Genomic DNA, 19,622 nt, shown 5'->3' with positions numbered 1-19,622 from the left:
CATATACAGGGCAAAAGCACTCAGGGTTTTAGAGGTGCCCACGCAGGTACTCTAAACCGCCCTTGCAGGCAAAGGACAACCGCAGCCAGAGTCTCTGCAAATACCCTACAAATCCTCTAAATGATGGCATTTCCATCATTCCTCCTGCTTCAGAGCACTCCTGGGGTGTCCTCCAAGATCACAGTTCATAAGCTCCCTAGCCACGTTCTGTAAATAAGTCGGCTGATAGAGCAACTTCTGTGTATTTATCCAGAAAGGTTACAGTGACCCTGCTTCTTGGCTAAAGAGGAAAATAAAGACATAATATTTTTGTTATCTAAAATGTTTAGGTTGTTTGCTAAATTGTTTTGTTAGTGATCAAAAGCAAGGTTAAGTAACATTAAGCAGAATAGAATAATAAGCATTGAGCCAACCAAAATATTCTCTGAAATAATAGCCAATACAAGTACTAAGAAATGCTCACGAAAAGATACACAAAGCTGTACAGGACCTATAAAAGCAGGTGACTTTTTGGAGCTCCCCCAGGTTGACATCACATGGCATCATGCCGTGTCATCACTCCCAAATTTCATGAAGATAAACAAGACACCTATTTTCATTTCCAGAAGGAAGAAGGGTAACAATTGCGTTTTAGGCAGAAACTAAGAGACCTCAACAACTCCAGAGGTGAACCCAGAAATGGCAATAAGGGCTGACTGGTCCATAATTAATCCCTGCTTAGTGCAATCATCACCGCAGTGCTCTAGAGGAAAAGGCACCAAGAATGAGCGAGCTTGCCATGCTTCCCACCTCCCATCCTCCTGTGCGGACGGCCTAGGCAGAGCCCCCACAAGCCGAGGGCTTGTAGTCACTCCACGTCTTCTCCTGCTCCTCTCAGGGCTTCCCCACACCGTCCTCCGCTTCCCTGCCTCGCTCTCCTCCACCGTAAGTACCGCGCAACGCTGAGAGGGAGGGAAAGGGCTCACTACGGGGTAATCCCAGATCTGATTTGGGTTTCAGAGCCCACCTCTCCTTGAATCCATCTTGGCCACGCGCTCACGGCTCCAACGGGACTCAGCTCGGACAAGAAGGGAAGAGTCTATCAGCCTGCACCAAAGCTTCCCCCACCCTGAGGGTGGGGAGGGAGAAGAAAGCAGCACTGGAATGGAAGTCAAATTGAATGCACCAATACATTAGGAAGCATTCACTATGGGGTTAAGGATCACTTTATTTCTTCACTAACAAGGCCTTTATTTTATTTAATTATGTTGAATCATTTCAACAAGTAATTTGTCAATAGAAAGTGCCTCGCTGATGAGCAGCAGGAAGCGAGGCTGGGCAGCAAGCGCTGGCTGAAGAGGAAGATCAATAGCTGCAGTGCAGCGTAAAGAGCTTTGTTTAGGCTTCTTTTCATTCATCTAAAAGCAGCTTGGTACTAATTTTTTTCATGATCAACAAATATCCAAGTTAAACAGATCTCTTGAAATCCAGCTTAATACCAAATGTTTGCAAGAACACAGGGCTGTGCTGTGAAGCCACAACCTTGAACTGTAGTACTAGGTATTCTGAAACTCTGTTACGAAATATCCCTATGCAGCCTTACAGTAGGACTGAATGTTGCCTAATACACATAAAAATAATCTGTAAATATATAGTTGAGATCTTAAAGGGGGTTCAAACCCCACCGACCGCTCTGGAAGCAGATACTCCCAAATGCCTCGAGGCTGTGAGCCTTGATGATTATGTGAGAGGCTCATGGCTTTCAGAAGCTTTCCATCCCCGTAAAACACCTTTCTAAGCATACACTCAGCCATATTTTAAAGCATATTCTCTGTGGTAGGCACATTTCTGCCAGACAACTGAGTCATTACACTCAGAGGTTGGATTTGCTTAAGAAAGAGCAAAATCCAACCTGCCCATGAGCAATGTTGAGAAAATCCAAAAGGAAATTCTAAGCTCTCAGGTATAAAACTTGCGAAAGCGGGAGCTGGCTTCTCACAGTGGCTCAGCTGCCACCCTCGTACCAGCACAAATTACCAGCTTTATGTGGCAGCAGTTCCCTCAAAATAGAAATCTTGTCATTTTGGATTTACCTGAAAAAAGCTGTGCCATTTTTGATGTTTCAAAGAAGAAATTTTGCAGAAATTAGCACTTCAGATTTGCAAAATGATCCAAAATCAAATGTGTAAAACACTCAAAACTGTATTCTGTAATTTTTGCATGACTTTCTTCCAGAAAGAGTTTATCGGTTGCATAAGGCAGACACATGTTAACAAGATACATGCAGGAATCTCTTTTTACAGAAGCATACAGAGAGAGTTCAGCCTCACGCTGACATCAACACATCTCCAAGATCCCTAGATCCAGCACCAGCCACATGGTGACCCTCAGACCAGTTGCTATCGCTGAACTCTTCCTCGGTGGGTTTCAAATACCCGATTTTTCCTTTCAAACCAGTGTGCAAGAGCAGAAAGACATGGATCCTCTAAAGACATCTGATCCTTTTTAATACTGCCATGCTGCAGCATTACATGTGAAGCTTAGCTACTCACAGGATAATTTAAGAGACCACAGAAAGGTGCAGTGCACTGCTCAGTTTCTCTTTCTAAAAGGGTAACGATGCTACAGTAACATAAACATTTATAGTGTATTATTAACGAACCATAAAGAGACAAATGGATTATTAATGTATTAATTCTCTTTCAAACTTAACTGTTCACACACCCAGTAGCTATTTATTTTTCAGCATTTTCTTACACAGCTAGAACATAATTAAATCAAATTCTGCTCAGTTCCTTCCACGTAGATACTGTAACACAAAATGGGGTGGATTTTGTACTGATTTAAATTCATGAGTTTGTCCAAGGCATAAATCCCCCAAACTAACACACAGACTCCACTAGTATGGCTATAAAAGCCAGTGATGGCTTTATGCTTACACTGTTGGGCCAGGGTAGGAACCTGCCTAACTTGTACATCTTGCTTCCACATAAATTTTAGGTGCCCACACAGCCATTCTCCTACTTAAAGAGCCTGAAAACCCTGGGCAGGCCACAGAGAGAGGCAGATGAAAGCCTCTGAATATGTTGCCACTTTGGCACTTGAATTTCAGCAGGTAAGATGTCTGCCTGGTGGCTCTCAGAAGCACTCTTCCTTGACTGTATGGGAAACATAAGGTTTTGCATTAGGAAAGAAAACGTAGAGGGAAAGACAGGGCTTTGTAGAAGGAGGTAGACTGGATCTTTTCCCGTGATGACAGAAACTCCAGCCTTTATATCAGAGAACTGTGTAATTCTCAAGTGAGTTCTTAGGTATTTATTTTAATTTATTTTTAATGAGGGATCCTGAAGGGTAACACACTGCCTGTTTGTATGCAGCAACTGTGCCTCTATGCCTAACTTAGAGGACCACCCCCCTTAGGCTTTCTTACATTCAGAAGACAGAAATACTTTGAATTACTCTCATGGTACCTAGATTAGGCCTCTGCTTTGATTTACAGCATCGCAGAATGGCTGAGCTTGGAAGGCATCTCTTGGAGATCATTTAGTCCAACCCCAAATCAGGGTCAGCCAGAGCAGGTTGCTCAGGGCCACATCCAGTCAGGTTTTGAGCATCTCCAAGGATGAAGACTCCACAACCTCCCTGAGCAACCTGTGCCAGTGTTTGATCACCAGCTCTCGAGGTTTCATGAGATTCCTGTGGGCTCATTCATTCCTCCAGCCTGTCGAGGTCCCTCTGAATGACAGCACAACCCTCCAGTCTATCAACTACTCCTCCCAGTTTCGTATCATCTGCACACTTGCTGAGGGTGCACTCTGTCCCATCATCCAAGTCATCGATGAAGATGTTAAACAGCCCTGATGACCCCTGTGGGTCTCTCAATTGCTCTGAATTGCTGCATCTGTTGTTTCGCTGTTGACTGTCTCACAGCAGGAGAAACTTGCCTTCTACCTTAGGTGCCAAAATTATGCGATGTGAACACTGCCCACAAAGTTCATGAAAGATGATGGACTGGGGTAAAACACCCTTTTGTTCATCATGCAGGAAATCTGTATGGCAGAGCCATCCACAGAGCCATGGAGACTTGGGGACCCACATCCCCCTGTGTCTCTGAAGGACTCGGGCTTCTCAGCACCAACATGTTTTGAAATGGGTCAGGCTTACAGGCCACATGGGACTGATGCAAAATATTACCTTTGGGCCTCAATTCTGAGGCACCAACATCACTTCTGTTGTTTAATTCTCTTTGCCTGTTCCCTTGGCCTTTCAGCTTGGCCTGCCAAAAAGGGGACCAGCTGAGGAAAGGAATAAAGCATAACCAGAAACTTTGTGAGAGAACGTTAGGTGGTGTGTCATGACCGAGAAGTGTGTTTGTATGTTATACAAAACAAAATATGCACTAAGAGTTGAGGCTTTTTTACAAGTATCCAAAAGCAAGCAGCTGTGGATACACACGCTGTGTCATTCAGATTTGGACGCTCCCTACGGCCAGCAACAGCCTGCTGATCACAGCCCAGAGCCCTCCAGTCACACAGACAGGCTTTTCCAACACATCTCCCTACGGCAACCTCATGAGAATCAGCCAAAAATCACTCATCGTGAAAAACAATCCAGGAATGAAGCCTGTGGTTTTGTGGGTGCAGAGGCCTCACTTGCTCCCAGCCAGTTTTGGATGCCCTGCTCTGTGGCTGTCACACTGCAGAGCTGGGCGAGCATCGTATCAATGAACAATGTGCCTTTCAGTCAAATTTCAAGTATCACCACTTGAAATGCTGCTGAGCTGCTGCTCGCACAAGGTCATTCGTGGGAATACCTGCCATTGGGCTCCTACAGTTTGTAGTTCCCTGGAAACAGGACTGCTGTCTTCAGACTCTTAGCTTCACCAACTCTACATGTGAGAGGTGAATAGGCCCACTTAGGTCTGCATGCCTTTAGGGACATGGATATCAAGAAAGACCTCAGTGCTACGATGATCAGCAGACTGCAGAAAGATTAGCCGTTCAGACAGTCTGCCCCCAGCAGACACCTTCTATTTCTCTGCTTCATGTATACTTCAGGGAAAGGAAGAAAAAAAACCCCTTCTTATACCTAACTCATCTTTTTTGCAGACATCTGCATCCAAGGCTGTCCCTCACCAAACAGATGATTTCACGGTTTACTTTGCCGAAGTTCCCCTCTCTGCTTTCAATGCACAGATTTCTCTGTAGGAAAATATGATCTTTCACTGAAGATTTCACGGATCAGTAGCCCAGGGACAGGGGGAATCTTGGGGCAGGCAGAAATCCACAGACTTATTCCAGACCTATGAAAACTAACTTCAAAACCAAGCCCATCATCAATGTGCTTCAATTCCCTGTACAGGTGTTGGCTTCTACTCTGTAAGATGATTAATGAGCTACAAATCAGACTGTTAAAAATAGCTGTGCTTAACCAAGAGCTGTTGTTTTCCCCATGTACTATTTGCAACCATTTGATGATGTTTTGTATGAAAGAAAAAGCTATACTACACTAGTTCAGATGAATGATCAAGCCAGATCAACATGCTGGCTCTGACAGTGGCCATGGGAGAAGCCGTTCAAGGAGAGCACGAGCTGGCCGTTTTCTGCTGTCTGTTGAACTCCCCCAGCATCCACAGTTGTCGTACTACAAATGTTACCTCCCTACCTCATCCTCTCCTGTCTGTCCCGTTCTCAATATGTGTCCTGCCCATTTTGAGAACCAACATGATGAAGTGCCCTAGTTCCAATCCTAAACCGTTTATTCTTCTATTCTAAATCATGTTAAAGAAACTTTAGAATTTTGCCCCTCAATTTTTAAAAGTCACATTTGATACCGATAAAATCCAACATTCCTATTTGTGGAGTATCCTTCTAAGCACTAGATGTTTTAAGCACCTTACAGTTCCAGGCTGAAACCCTTCTTAGCTTAAACATAGTAAATAACTTGCCTATAAAGTCAAATACTCCATTTTAAATATTAGCAGCTGGTAGCACCAGCATATGTTGACTTTATTATGGATTATTCTCATGTGGCACAAATAGCAAGAATTGTAGAGTTTAAAAGTAAAAGCTCCAAATTAATCTTTAAATGCTTTAACCAAATATCAAGGCTTTTCTGCAAAAGTCTAAATAAAATCTTTATCTGTGCTTAGAAGCTCATGCAAATGTATTCAAAATGTACTCTCTGGATCTCTTACCATGGCAGATTGGAAGCTGCTAAAACAAATACAAGATCATCAGATCGGGCCAAGCCATCCATCTGCACCAGTAATTCTGTTTTCATCCGCCGACTTCCTTCATGTTCACCACTACCAAGATTCAGAGAAATATTATTTGCTCAGTGCATTAAAGTAATCATCTTTATTTATACAGTGTCATTCACAGCAACTGAGCCCTTGTCACAGTTTTGCCCCAGTTCAAAGCATGATTAAGCTCCATTAGCTAACATCTAAGCATTAAAATCAAGCTTTCTAATGATTACTTAAATGGACTCTTTTCAGTGCATTAAAGTGAGGAGAATTCACTATTACTGAAACCAAAGAAAATTTTTTTTCTTCTTCAGATTAATCTCCATGCAGTGTTGATGTTTACTGGAAAACAGCTAAGGCTTTGACTGATCGATCTATGTAGGAGAATTTTTATAATGTGACAGTTGCCATTCAATAACTAATACACCTACCTATTCAGGGCAACTACTGGCATTTTTCTGTGAGTGAACTTTAAGCGGCCACAAGAAGATACACCTACTACTGACTTCAATATTTTGCAAAATGTTCTATCAAAAGCAAACAGAAAAATATGCCAAACTGAAATGAATTTAAAAATGGGGCAGAAACCACACAGAAAGGATCCTTCCTCAAAAAGAAAAGGGGAACTTAAGCAAAGTGCTAAGAATTCTGGCCCTGATCCAGGTAACCAATTTTGCAGGAAACCAGTTTGAACCCTTGGTCCCAGATGTGGAGTTCTTGGAAACTCCTGGATCAAACCCAGAGAAAACATCAGGGCCTTAGATGGTAAGAGCTACAATTCAGGTTTAATGGCTTATTTCTGCAAAAGCATCCACACATCAGTGCCAAGTCAATATTTAATAAGGATATGTTAAAATAACAACATAATCTTAGATAAAAATCCTTATTAAAATATATAATCCAGTGATGTTAATGAGAGCTTTTAAAAGTATATATGAAGGCAAAATTTGGCCCATAATTTGTAGCTATTAACTGACAATTATTACAAGCTGTATCTTTATGATATAGCATATTCTATTTATACATCTTTGTAAGCATATAATTTACAATACATAAAATCCACTGTAATGGGCTCCTAATGGTTGTAACAATATTTTTATATTTCTCCTGCTTCTTCCCCAGCCCTAACCTTTTCAATTTGTTTTTAACTATAAACTGTCTACACCATGGATGACAATAATAACATCCTCCCATTCCTGCACCTGGAAGTCCTGACAATACCACCAAAATTTGTCTTGTTAATGAAAATGCCATTCCACCGTGTACACTCCATCTTACCCTGCTACGCCTAAGCCTGTCCAAAGTGTCACAAAATCAGCTGCTTCTTACTCGCCTCCAACAAGTCATCTGTTATTTCCCCCCCCACTGCCTTTATTTCCACTTCAAATCCCGTATTTTAAACTACATCACCACTGGTTATACACTCTTGCACCTCCCTCCTTCTCAGAGTCTTGCCGGACCCATAGTCCCTTGCTAACCTTCACACAACCTATCTTTCACACTTGCTTCTCTACTGATCTCGTCTACTGTGAATGAAACAACCACTACATCTCGCTCTTTAAATCCTCACAGCGTATGCAACACTTCCACGAAGCGGTACTTTTGGAGCTGATAGGCATTCTGACAATAACACACTGCGAGGCTCCTAAAGTTGACAACAGAACAGAAGAAAAGTTGCTTAATAGAAAGTCAAGAAAATTACCATTATCACTCAAAGTAATTATAATGGCAATAAAATCTAAAAGACAAGTCTTCCAGGGGCCCAATCATGCTCCTGTTGAAGTTTATGGAGTAGCCTCAGGCTTTAGTTTAGCTAAGATTTGTTTCTAACAGGTACACTCTATGATTAAACATTGGTCAGCACCTGAAAACACAAACTATTGAAAAGATGCAGTAAAAGGGGGACAAATATTCTCCCAGAGCCACAGGACGTGGTCTCATCAGTTACCCAGAAGCAGTGCCTCTTTGACTCATAACTGACTCCAGCTCATCCAAGAAAATTGTGGAAGGAGCATGGTACCGGGCAAGCTCAAATAACACCTGTTTAGAGAGAAGAGGAAATGTGAAAGAAAAGATAAACTAACACAAAAAGGCAGTAAGGGCCACTGGCACAGAAGATAAGTAACAGCACCCACATTCCAGACTTCTAGGACAAAAAGGGATATCTGTTGGGAAAAAGCTCTGGGTAGGCTGAGGGTCCCCGAATCCTTTCAAATTCTGAAAGGTTTGTAAAGGAGTTATAAAGAACACAGCCTTGTAATCCTGTCTTTATATGTCAATCTTTCTGGCTAAATCCTATCAGAGTACCCTGTGAATAATAGGATAGAAGAAAATGATCCATCAGAGGATTCTGGGAACTCCTAAATTGTTATCAGAGATTAAACATCCATCTTTTGTTGTTGCTCCATTTGTAGTTTTTTTTAAATAAGGATTTGAGAAAAAAAATTTACAAGTCAGCTGAACCATAATGAAACAAAATGGACTGATTCTCTCGATAAGAATCAAGCAGTTCTTTTGTTTTTCCTGGTGAAAACAAACATAAACTGCTTGAATAATCAAGATTAAAAAATGGAATATTAAGCTGACAAAAAATCTGGGTCTGCCCTTTGGATAAGGAAGTTTCATCTATTTTTCTGTAAACATGGAGAGGCTTAAATTAGCAGCAAGAACATATTGTCAGTTCTTCAGTGAAGGGTTCTTTGAGTTTTTAAATAAATATCACTAACAATATATATTAATCCAGCACTTTTTAATCTGAACACTTAAAAAAACAAATTAAAAAAGACATATATTATTCTCTACACTTTGGATATGAAGCACAGGGTTTAAATTATTTGCCCAGAGTCACAAGTAGTCCATGACCAGCCTACAATTTTACTACAAATCTAAAATATAAAATCACACCAATACAGCTGATAACTGAGGAAAACAGGATGAGCAGACATGCCCCCACACGACCACAAAACCCACATATACTTCACACTTCAGAAAACTCCTGCACCAGCCTCATGTGATTTTAGGATATAAATTCACACAATACTTTTCTTAGAGCTGTCCTGATCCACAATCTTATTTCATTTCTGCCAAAAACTCAACTAAGGGTAAAATGCCACAAGTTCAATATCATTGCAAATGCTGCAGCATGTTCACAAAAACCTTTTGGATGATGGTGTCAAAAAACAGACTGTCCCATCTCTACTCCTGCCAGAAGGGAAACTTCTAGGAAGCTACTAAGACAGATGTCAAGAGGATCAATAACATAGGAGGTGAATGTCAGAAGAAAAATGTGCCATTTTAAAGGACAAAGGACACATGAAGAATAATTACGTTGCAGACAGAGCCTAAATTTCAAGAGAGATTAACAATGCTTGTAGTGCCATTTGCCAAGTGCAATCTGTTACAATTATTCATTTTCAAGAGCTCTGTATCTATCCAAAGTGTAAGGGATGAGCGTAAAGGAAGGCTAAGAGCTTGTGGATTTCTTACACTGAAATGGTGGACATTATGGAGAGATTAGGATGGGCACCTCAGGGCAAGGATGCTACACCTGAATCCCCGAATTTTTTTATACCATAGTTGAGCCACGCATGCTACTTGCTAATCTATATGCAAAAATACTTTACCAAACTACTTTCTTTAAAACAACATTACGTCTGCATTTGACCATCAGATCTTTGTGACAACTGATTTTTTTGCCAATTCTGTGCCCTGAAGATTAAGAATAGTAGGGAACTTGGGAATCCAAACAACATTTTGTAGGGAGCCTAGGAGCCAACCCTTGCAGAAAGGATGTCGAGCACTTTGAAGGGGTCACTAAGCAAACACTATTTCAGTTAGGAAGCCTGCTTGCCTGTCTGTTATTCAGCGAGTCTAGAATTTTTGCTGCCTTCAGGACATCTGCTTCATCTTAGATTACAGAACTAAAATTCCACAGCAAGAACCCATTGTGAGACTTCTGCAGAAGTGATGTCATTCCCATTTTAAGAACTAGATACAAGCAGAGTCACATGTTTTGTCCAAGACAGGAAAGATTATGAGTATCAGAGGAATACACACTTTCCAGTTCTGTGTTAAACTCCAGTTCAGTGGGAACCTAATATTTATTAAAGTATAACAAATGAGATAATAATTCTTACCCGGACAAGTTTTTCTGAATCACCCCTCCATTTGCTGACAATGGTGGATGCTGATATGTTGAAAAAGGTTGTATTGCACTCTGTGGCAACAGCCTTAGCAAGCAAAGTTTTTCCAGTACCTACAAACAACAGCATTGAAGAAATTCATTCTCTAAAGAGATACAATGTAAATGTTTGAATACTTCCCCTCATCCTACTATCAGTCAGATAAAAACAGTAAAATAGAAAGAGTCATAGAATCATTGAATGGTTTGGGTCAGAAGGGACCTCTAAAGGTCACCTAGTCCAACCCCCTGCCATGAGCAGGGACATCTTCCACTAGATCAGGTTGCTCAGAGCCCCGTCCAACCTGACCTGGAATATTTCCAGGGATGGGGCATCTACCACCTCTCTAGGCAACCTCTTCCAGTGTTTCACCACCTTCATTGCAAGAAATTTATTCCTTCTATCTAGTCTCAATCTCCCCTCTCTTAGTTTAAAACCATTACCCCTTGTCCTATCGCTACAGGCCCTACTAAAATCTCTGTCCCCAACTTTCTTCTAAGCCCCCTTTAAGTACTGAAAGGCCACAATAAGATCTCCCCGGAGCCTTCTCTTCTCCAGGCTGAACAACCCCAGGTCTCTCAGCCTGTCCTCATAGGAGAGGTGCTCCAGCCCTCTGATCGTTTTGTGGCCCTTCCAGGATTGTCTGGAGAAACTCAGGTAATACAGCATCACAAATGCATTCCCCAAATTCTGAAGTACCACGTGCTGAAATGGTCAGATGCCTTCTGTGGCAGGTACATCTAAATATTCACAGAAGCAAATGGAGTTTACTGCAGCGACAGCCTTTGCAGCCTGACTCAGGCGGTACTTGTGCCCTCTGTCCTCTCTCAGCCACACTCATGGTGGTAGTGCTTGTGTCAAAGGTGAGCAGAGAGAGCAGTGAAGCTGTGCTGACATGGAAAACACTCAGCTAGCACAGCAGAGGGCAAAGCTTCCACCTCATTTCCAAAACAACCTCCAAATGCAGAAAAAAGAAAGGTAATTTTCCTTAAGAAGGTGAGCTCATACCAGATTTATTCACATTTCGTAAGATCAGGTCAAGCCAAACTTGATTAATATGATCCAAGCTGAGTAAAAACAGAGATATGAGTTCTAAGTCCCTGAATTGTTAGTATAAGCACTGTTTTTGGAAGATTCAGGGGTAGAAATAGTCAAGGGTTGTGAGAAAGGCAAACGGACAGGTCTGAGCAGCAGAGACAGATGTAATCATCCAACATTGTCTCCTTTTATTTCACATTACAGAACATGTTCTTCATTAACACATTTGATCTAATTAGCATTAATGATTTATCCATGGGACAAAACCAGAAGCAGTGGTAAACAAACGGATATGGTACAAAGCTCTCCATACCTGGTGGTCCATACAGCAATAATCCTTTCCAAGGAGACAGAATGCCAGTAAACAGCTGTGGGTACTGTGGAAACAGAAAAGGAATTCAGGGATTAAAAATGTATCATCTATAACAAAATGCAAGGGATTCTAACCCCTACCTCCACTGCTCCTAACGCATTCAGGAAACCTAAGAAATTTGAAGAGAGGGGGATAAAACCCCTCCAAAATGATATGATATATATGATCCGAGTACTGAGAAAAAGACTGTATTTACCATTTGAAATCTGTTTTAAGTGAATTCTTCAACTGCAATTGGTTTGGTATTCTCTTCTATAAGTCATTTTCCATTGAATTAACATAGGCCAAATCCAGCACCTCTTACATTGCCAAAGGTGCCAAAGAATAGGACCCAACACTTATAATTTTAATATTAAAAGGACATTTTCCCATAGGAGAATGTGTATGCCATTGTCAGATGAAACAGTATCAGGAATAGTTCTAACACAAACTGCCTACAAAAGCACAGAAATAGTGAGAACTCTAAACCACCACTGTAATTACAAGGAAAATGCTAACAAGCCCAACACTGGTTTTCTCAAATTCCAAGTATTCTTGGGAACCTACATGATCTATATGTATTCACTTGGATTTCATTCAGGTACGGTGACTCAGGTGAAAAGCATTTGTTCCAGAACCTTAAACGGCTTCTTTAAGATTCCCTCTGCTCAGAATTAGAGTACGTTAATAGGGTTTCATGAGAAGTGAGGTCATTATGAAGCGGCATTAATAATGTTTCTCATACTTGTTGCGTAAAAGTAATCTTGCATCAGCTTGCATAACTTGAATATTATCAGGCATACATCACAGTTGGACTCAATGATCTTAAAGGTCTTTTCCAACCTAAGCGATTCTATGATTCTATCTAGCGCCTTACCCTTATGGGATAAACAACTGCTTCCTTGACGAGCCTTTTAGCTGCATCCAGTCCAATAATATCATCCCACTTCACGTTTGGATTATGGAGATAAATGTCCTGCAACATATATCGCATCCTGTCAGTAAAACTTCTTCTGCACTATGAAAATGACCTCTGGCAAAGTAAAAGAATCAACTCAGTTATAAGAGTGCTATTAAGTGATACAAACTGTATTACTTAATCCTATGTACTAGGGACCTCCCAAGAGAAAAGCATACACAGCAGTCATTTCTACAGAGCTGCTACATTGTGCCTTGCTTCCCCTCAAGCCCCTAGTTTCCCTAAGAGCATATACACTGTCAAATGTATATGCTGACCAGATCTGTTTCTCAGATCTGTTTTCTGTTAGTTGGTTTTAGTAACCAACTAACATATGAAGAGCTATCATGATGTGAAGGTTCACCAACCCTAATATTTTGTCTCTGATGCTGGCAAGTATTGGACATTTAGAAAAAAGTATAAGCAATAGGAGTGACATGTTGGTTCATATTTACATACACCAACGTCTGCAACTGAAGGACTCTGATAATTAAAATTACATCTTAGACTTTCAGTTCAAATACCCTTTGACATTCATTCTTCAGTGAATTTCTCTTACCTCTTTTTTTGAACATGCTTGTTCTGTAGCAACGAGTTCCACAGTTTAATCATATGCAATGTGAAAATACTTTTGTTTTAAACTTGATGCTCAGTAACTTTATGGCTGCACCCATTACTTATGTTATAAATAACAGTGAAAAAATGGTATTTACTCCACACTATGCAAGATTTTATAAGCTGCAAGAAAAGCTGTAAGAAACTCTGTAACAGGAGGAAAATTTTCCCCTAAGCATCTATCAAAAGATAGTCGGTAATTAGTCTATGCCCTGAAGCACTCACTAAATTAATTTCATTTAATTCATCAAACTTTCCAAATCTTCTATGAATCTTTCCATTTGCCTTAATAATATTTTGTGGCTTTGTGTTCCAGAGACTAATTGTTCCACACAAAATATCATATCCTCAATACAAATACTTGGGATAAATTCTGCTCTCCAATAAAAACAGGCAGTCCCCAGAGACTGAAGAAAAATTATGTGCTTATATCCGAGGGGAAAATTTGATTTAATACAATTAGAAAAATTATTTATATAGAGTAGATTACACTTTCCCTTTCTATTAACAGCAAACTAAGATGAATCAGATTTATGATACTAAGTAGAGACTTCCATAACTGTTTCCAAATTAAATTAGATTGTGTTGTGAAATAGATACCACATGCTATTTATTTTTATTGATTTACACAGTGTTGATTACCATAGCAACTAGGAACATACCAGCACAATTTAAAAAACATACAATAACAGAGGTTAAAGCAACCCTATTGCTTTTTGCTAAAGTAGGAGGAAGAACAACACTATTTTAAAGGTTTCCCATAAATTAAAAACCAGACAGGAATTGAAAGGAATGAGAATTTTCTTTCTTTAAGGTTGGAAATTTCTTAGACTTCAGACTATCAAACATTGTGATACTATGAAGCCTTTTGGACAAGTACCTCGTGGGGTTTGGGAGGTGATGCACGCAAATCCTCTACCTGCTTCGTAGCCAGGCTGATCCCCAGTAGCCTCCAGGGCCTGTTTGCTAGACAGCACCTCGACCCACAAGTGAAATGAAATGGTGCTGAGAACATTGGGATTCCCTCCCAGTGCCAAACTGCACATCCTGGAAGAATCCCCAGCCTGCCCTGGGATACAGTGTATTACTGATGCTGCTCATGCAGCTCCTGTGCTGGGATGAGGGAAGGGCACTGCTTGCAGTGCCTACAGCAATAGCATCTCTCAACTGCACCAAGCGAGAAAAGACAAGGATTCTGGATCATGCAGGCAGTGCAAAGCAAGGCACAGGACCAGCATTATGAACAATGCAGGAATATCAGGGTTTAATAATTTTGGTACATGGTATCTAGTAGAAACACTCAGCATATTACCGTGATACTGGTACACCATGCACACTGAATACAGCCCAATGCCTTGAATGGAAACTGCACCCACAGAATTGAATCAAGGTTTTCCCCACCATTTGATCACAGTTAAATAATATATTAGATAATAGTTGGTATTAGCTAATATATTTAAATCTCTCTTTTCAGCAAAGTACTGTACATTTTCCGTAGCAATAAGAACAAAGGCAAAAGCTATGACAGTCTCATGGGTACAGCACAATTAGATTACATGTTCCCCATTAGAAAGGAATGGTCTTAATTACTTCCTCCCATTGTGTATCAGAAAGAAACATTCTTATATGTGAAGAAATGACTTGTTGGGAGTTGCATGATAAGAGAAATAGCTTGCACACTCAAGGATAAGCACTATCAGTGACAGTAAAAAGAAACAAACAGCATTCTCAGATGACAAAGATAACCAAGACCTCTATACAACTGAAACGGAGATCAGATCTTACTTTGCTTACAACTGTTGCAAGTTCTCTCATCTCACCAGTCATGCCAATAAAAGCACTAAGGGGTTTTAGTAACCGTTCCTAAAAAAGACAAACATAAGTTCTTGTCAGACTTTAATTATTTTTAAACAGACAAACTATGAAATACCTTCAAAAAAGCTGATACATCATAATAATATCAACTTTTAAAGCTGTAAAAATATTAATAACAAAGATTTTGAAGTAAGCCATATTTGCAGTAACTCATCTTTTCATCTTACAGAATATAATCCTGAATTAACATTAAAATGAGCAGCTCTCTTATTGCACATGTAGTCCTAAACATGCCCTACATAGATTAAGAGGAGTGAAAAACGTAAATATGGTTCACCACTTTGCCACATACTCCATTCGAAAGATTCTTCAAGTGTAGCAGTTGCCAGGTGGAGTGGCACTGTGTAAGCTGGATACACTGTCCTAGAAGCTATGGCTTGTGTCAAGGAGTGATTACTTTACTGAAAATTTTCTGTCTCAACCATCTAAGCTCTGTTCTTGCCTCAGCTGAGGTGAACACTAAATAACATACTGAATTCAAAGGAACCAGAATTTCACCCTCAGATGTTCTGTGGGTTTCTGCAATTTTTTTTTTGTGAACCATAAGATATCACCTGTTGTCTTGTTAAAAGAGCAAACAACTGTCAACAAATTAGACCAGTATCAAGTATGACTGTCCACTAGAAGGATATACACCACTCAGAAATCTAAGCCCTTTTTTAGCACTTGGGAACAAAGACAACATCATTGCAGTATTTTGTTTTGTTCCTGGTTATATAAAACTGATGTTCTTGTTCCTTGGATGGAAATACAAACAGAAACACTTACTGAAGGATCTGGATCACAATTAAGGCTGTTCAAGGCTATTCCGTTTGATGATACTTTGACAGCATCCTGAATCATCCCATGGAAGTCAATCACTTGGCCCTAAAGGAGAAAATAATGTTTTGATAGGCTTTAACTGTTAAAACTGCAGTGGACCAAATTTTGCTTGCCATTACAGCAATTAGTTTCCTTACTGCACATACAGTCCTAAATACAGCAAAAACTGACCACAGAATCTGTGGTAGCAATGGGAATTGAACACACATCTCCTCAGTCACTGCAACAATTGAACTGCCGAGCCTCTTACCTTATTCAGGAATCTGAAATTTTTCTTCAATTTTACCTATTACCACTGGGTTTTCAAACCAGAAATATTTTTCCTTCTTGACGATGTCTGACATACTATTTAATGCAAGCAGAGCCTTCTATGCAAAGAATTACTGCCCAAATCATAAAATTGACCCTTCAGCTAATTATACAGGAACACTTTATATAAAAATAGACATAAAAAGCTCGCATTTGATATTTGTGAAAAAACTGTCATGTGTTTTTTCTACATACACATTTCGATCATAAATCAGATACTAGGTTTCCACCTACCCTTCTTGAGTGAGTGCTGTCTCCTCCAGTTTTGTTGATTGCTGAGATGCTTAAGCCAAAGTCAGTTTGCTCCAAAGTAACTGCATTGTCATTATTCTAAAGAAAAATCAATTTTAAAACAGATGTGTTGCCAAGTAGATGAGTTGCAGATATCCCATTATAGGTTTCATCCCACCTCTTCATATATGTCCAGATGAGCTGTATCATTATATGGAAGTTGCAACAGTAATCCCATATTTGTCAGACATTTAGTTAGACTTCATCTGACTGCAGACAGCAGTGATGAAAGCCATGGCTCTAGAGCTCAGCATTCAAGTTATTTCATGCGCATTATTATTATTACAATTAATTCTAAGTTGTAGAAATCTGCATTTTACATAGCTATGAGAAGAAACACTTAATGAACAGTGGAAACAACAGGCAAGTATGAGGCACAGCATGTCAACTCGGAAATGAGGAGCCATTTTAGGATTCTAAGTGAGAGAACTGGTCAGAGATGAGATCCTCCCTATGCAGGAATATGGACAAGGACTTTGAGAGAGAGAGAGAGAGAGAGAGAGAGAGAGAGACTCTCCTCCTTGCAGTTCCTCAAAAGCTGTAACAGACATGGTGCTTGCCCATCAACCTGCTGTTCCTGCTCCCTCCTCTGTGAGGGATGGTAATAAAGTAGCTTTCACAGCAATCTTACCAAAATAAGACTCACAAACCTGAAAATTACAGAGCCAAATTGCTCCCCCAATCTCAAACACCTTATGCACTGTGAAGATGCTTGCAGCTGACACCAGACTTTCTACTTGGTTTGTTTGTCTTGCTTCCTGGCACTAAAGGATTCATCTACTGGCATTATTGTGAAAACTCTGATTGTTTTCAGTATAGTTTGGATTATGTGACTCCTTTTCCTCTAATTTTCGCCTGTGACTTGCTCCCCAACTCACAGCCAGAAAGTATATTCTCCTGAAGTCTTGCATCTATAATCCTTAAATTGCAGAATTAGTAAAACCCATTAGTTACACAATTAATAATTGTGTAACTCAGATCTTTTTGCTGCCTGTAGCCTTTGAAAATAAAATCACATTAATTTCAACTGTAATGCTGCCAAAATAAACACTTTTAAACCTGTTTGGGGTTCTCCTTGGTGGATGATTTAAATTCTGTTGTACTCCCAGGTGAAGTTTTTGACAATGGTCGTTGCACTGTCTGATGCTTGAGCCTTGGGAGATTCTGAGAAGAGCTTGCTGCCCTAGAATTAAAAAAATAATATCTTGAAAGGCTTTCAGAACTTCATTTTTCCTTCAAAATACCAAAAGATTAAAAGGCAGAGTTTTCAAATAAAGCAGTTTTGGGCTAACTTTGCTCCCACTGAAGTTAAGGCATCAATTTCAATCACAGCAAAGTTCAACGCTTACTGCTTTCAAACACGTTACCCTACCTTACCCACACTGCAGAAACTTTGCAAATTGTCTACATCTCTATTTTGGAAAATGTCTCTATTTTCCTCAAAAAGATACAGAAAAATGCACCACACAGTCAGCCGTGTGACTCTAGGCTTTACTATTTCTATGGTATCATAACATTACTTTAACCATGTTGCATATTGCTTTTACAGGAAAATTTTCTGCCCAGAAAACCCCCCACGCATTTCTCTTACCTTCTTGGTCTTCCTCCAGTTCTCAGCTGTTGTTTATTTTCTGCTGTGGCAAAATTAAGATTAAAACGGAAAATAATTAAGGATATAAAAAAGGGCAACTTGATTTTCCGCCCCCCCCCCCCCCCCCCCCCCCACTTCAAACATATTTTTGAGCACACATTAATGACCTTGGAAATAACAATGCATAAACAGGAACAGCATGATTATAGGCAATGCAAGCTTGCAAAAATGTTTTGAAAACAAACTGATATTGGAGCAAGCAGTTTGGCTTCAGGCTTATTAAATTTTAGGCTCATTCAATCTTTGGTTTCTTTGCTTACATTTTAAAACCAATATCGTTTTCACAGTAAAATGGACACTACCAGAAATTAGATGAAGCACGATAAACTAATTTAATATATCTCAAAGAATGCTTATTTAATGCTAATAATTTTTTCATTGCTGAATTCGGAAATAAGAATTTACCTCACTCTTCTTAATAGTAATTTTATCATGTTCAACATACCAAGACAGGATAAATGTCACATTGCAATAGTGGTTATCAAACTATGTTATTTTTTGCACTTATATCATTTGAAACAATTTCTGCCAAAGAAAAGCTTTTTTCACAAAATGTCAAACTCACAAAGCCCAGATGTAAACTCATAAAGCCGAGGGTTTGTACCATACTAGCATGCACCTAGTTGTTCCATTACTAGTGGGTAATGGACTTTTAAGCACTAGCTTGGATAAGCTAAGTTATAATATTTTATTTAAGTGGTTTATTTTAATTTAAAACTTAAATCTAAAATAGAACAGACTTACTATTCTCTCCCCATGAGAAGAAAGTGAATAGATCTATGCCACAATACTTTGCACTTACATGGCATTTTCCAATATCAAAGCAGCTTTTAAGAGACAGAAAAATATCATCTTGTCCCTCTACAGAAAGAGAGAAGCAAGAGCAAGAGGGCTCAAAGCTCCATCTCTCAATTCTTACGTCCTATGTGCTAGAACTATAGCTCTGTAACTGTAAGAGAGTTCAAACATTAAACGCTGACATACACGAGAAGAGCGGTGAGCATACCGGGCAAATACACATTTCAGGCTTTGGAAACAAAAGCTTTCTTTTTGGAACACAGCCACATACCAGTGTCCAGGACCTTTTTGGTAATTTTAGGATACTTTTGAAATTTTACAAAGTAATAGCTTTCATATTCCATCAAAATTGTCTCAAGATCAATGTTGTCACAAACTTCAAAGCCACGTAAACTTAATTTCGTCTCTTGTTCCAAAGCATTTGCAGCATCAACATACCTGGTAATTTCAAAAAAACAAAGACCGAAAAACTGAGAGTCATTATCCTATTCTGATTTTTGAGAGAA

The 19,622-nt window shown here is 39.7% G+C and overlaps 1 protein-coding gene across 9 annotated transcripts in view; it reads right to left on the bottom strand.

Moving 5' to 3' along the window:
- Positions 1-19,622, bottom strand: part of KATNAL2 (katanin catalytic subunit A1 like 2) — a 31,275-nt gene that overhangs the window by 4,094 nt on the left and 7,559 nt on the right. For 8 of the 9 annotated variants that reach the window (XM_030003944.1, XM_030003947.2, XM_030003951.2 and 5 more), the window contains 11 exons: positions 19,388-19,554; positions 18,259-18,301; positions 17,727-17,850; positions 16,611-16,706; positions 16,014-16,112; positions 15,156-15,233; positions 12,675-12,773; positions 11,759-11,822; positions 10,363-10,481; positions 8,175-8,266; positions 6,176-6,286 (listed from right to left, as the gene is read on the bottom strand). In XM_030003944.1, coding sequence (XP_029859804.1) covers positions 6,176-6,286; positions 8,175-8,266; positions 10,363-10,481; positions 11,759-11,822; positions 12,675-12,773; positions 15,156-15,233; positions 16,014-16,112; positions 16,611-16,706; positions 17,727-17,850; positions 18,259-18,301; positions 19,388-19,554 — 1,092 coding nt within the window. The remainder of the gene's footprint in view (positions 1-6,175; positions 6,287-8,174; positions 8,267-10,362; positions 10,482-11,758; positions 11,823-12,674; positions 12,774-15,155; positions 15,234-16,013; positions 16,113-16,610; positions 16,707-17,726; positions 17,851-18,258; positions 18,302-19,387; positions 19,555-19,622) is intronic. The other variant, XM_030003945.1, reaches the window with a different exon arrangement.

Source organism: Aquila chrysaetos, chromosome Z, assembly GCF_900496995.4.
Source record: "Aquila chrysaetos chrysaetos chromosome Z, bAquChr1.4, whole genome shotgun sequence".
Lineage (NCBI taxonomy): Eukaryota > Metazoa > Chordata > Aves > Accipitriformes > Accipitridae > Aquila > Aquila chrysaetos.
The sequence above is the reverse complement of the archived record's forward strand: the minus strand, read 5'-3'. Positions and strand labels throughout refer to the sequence as shown.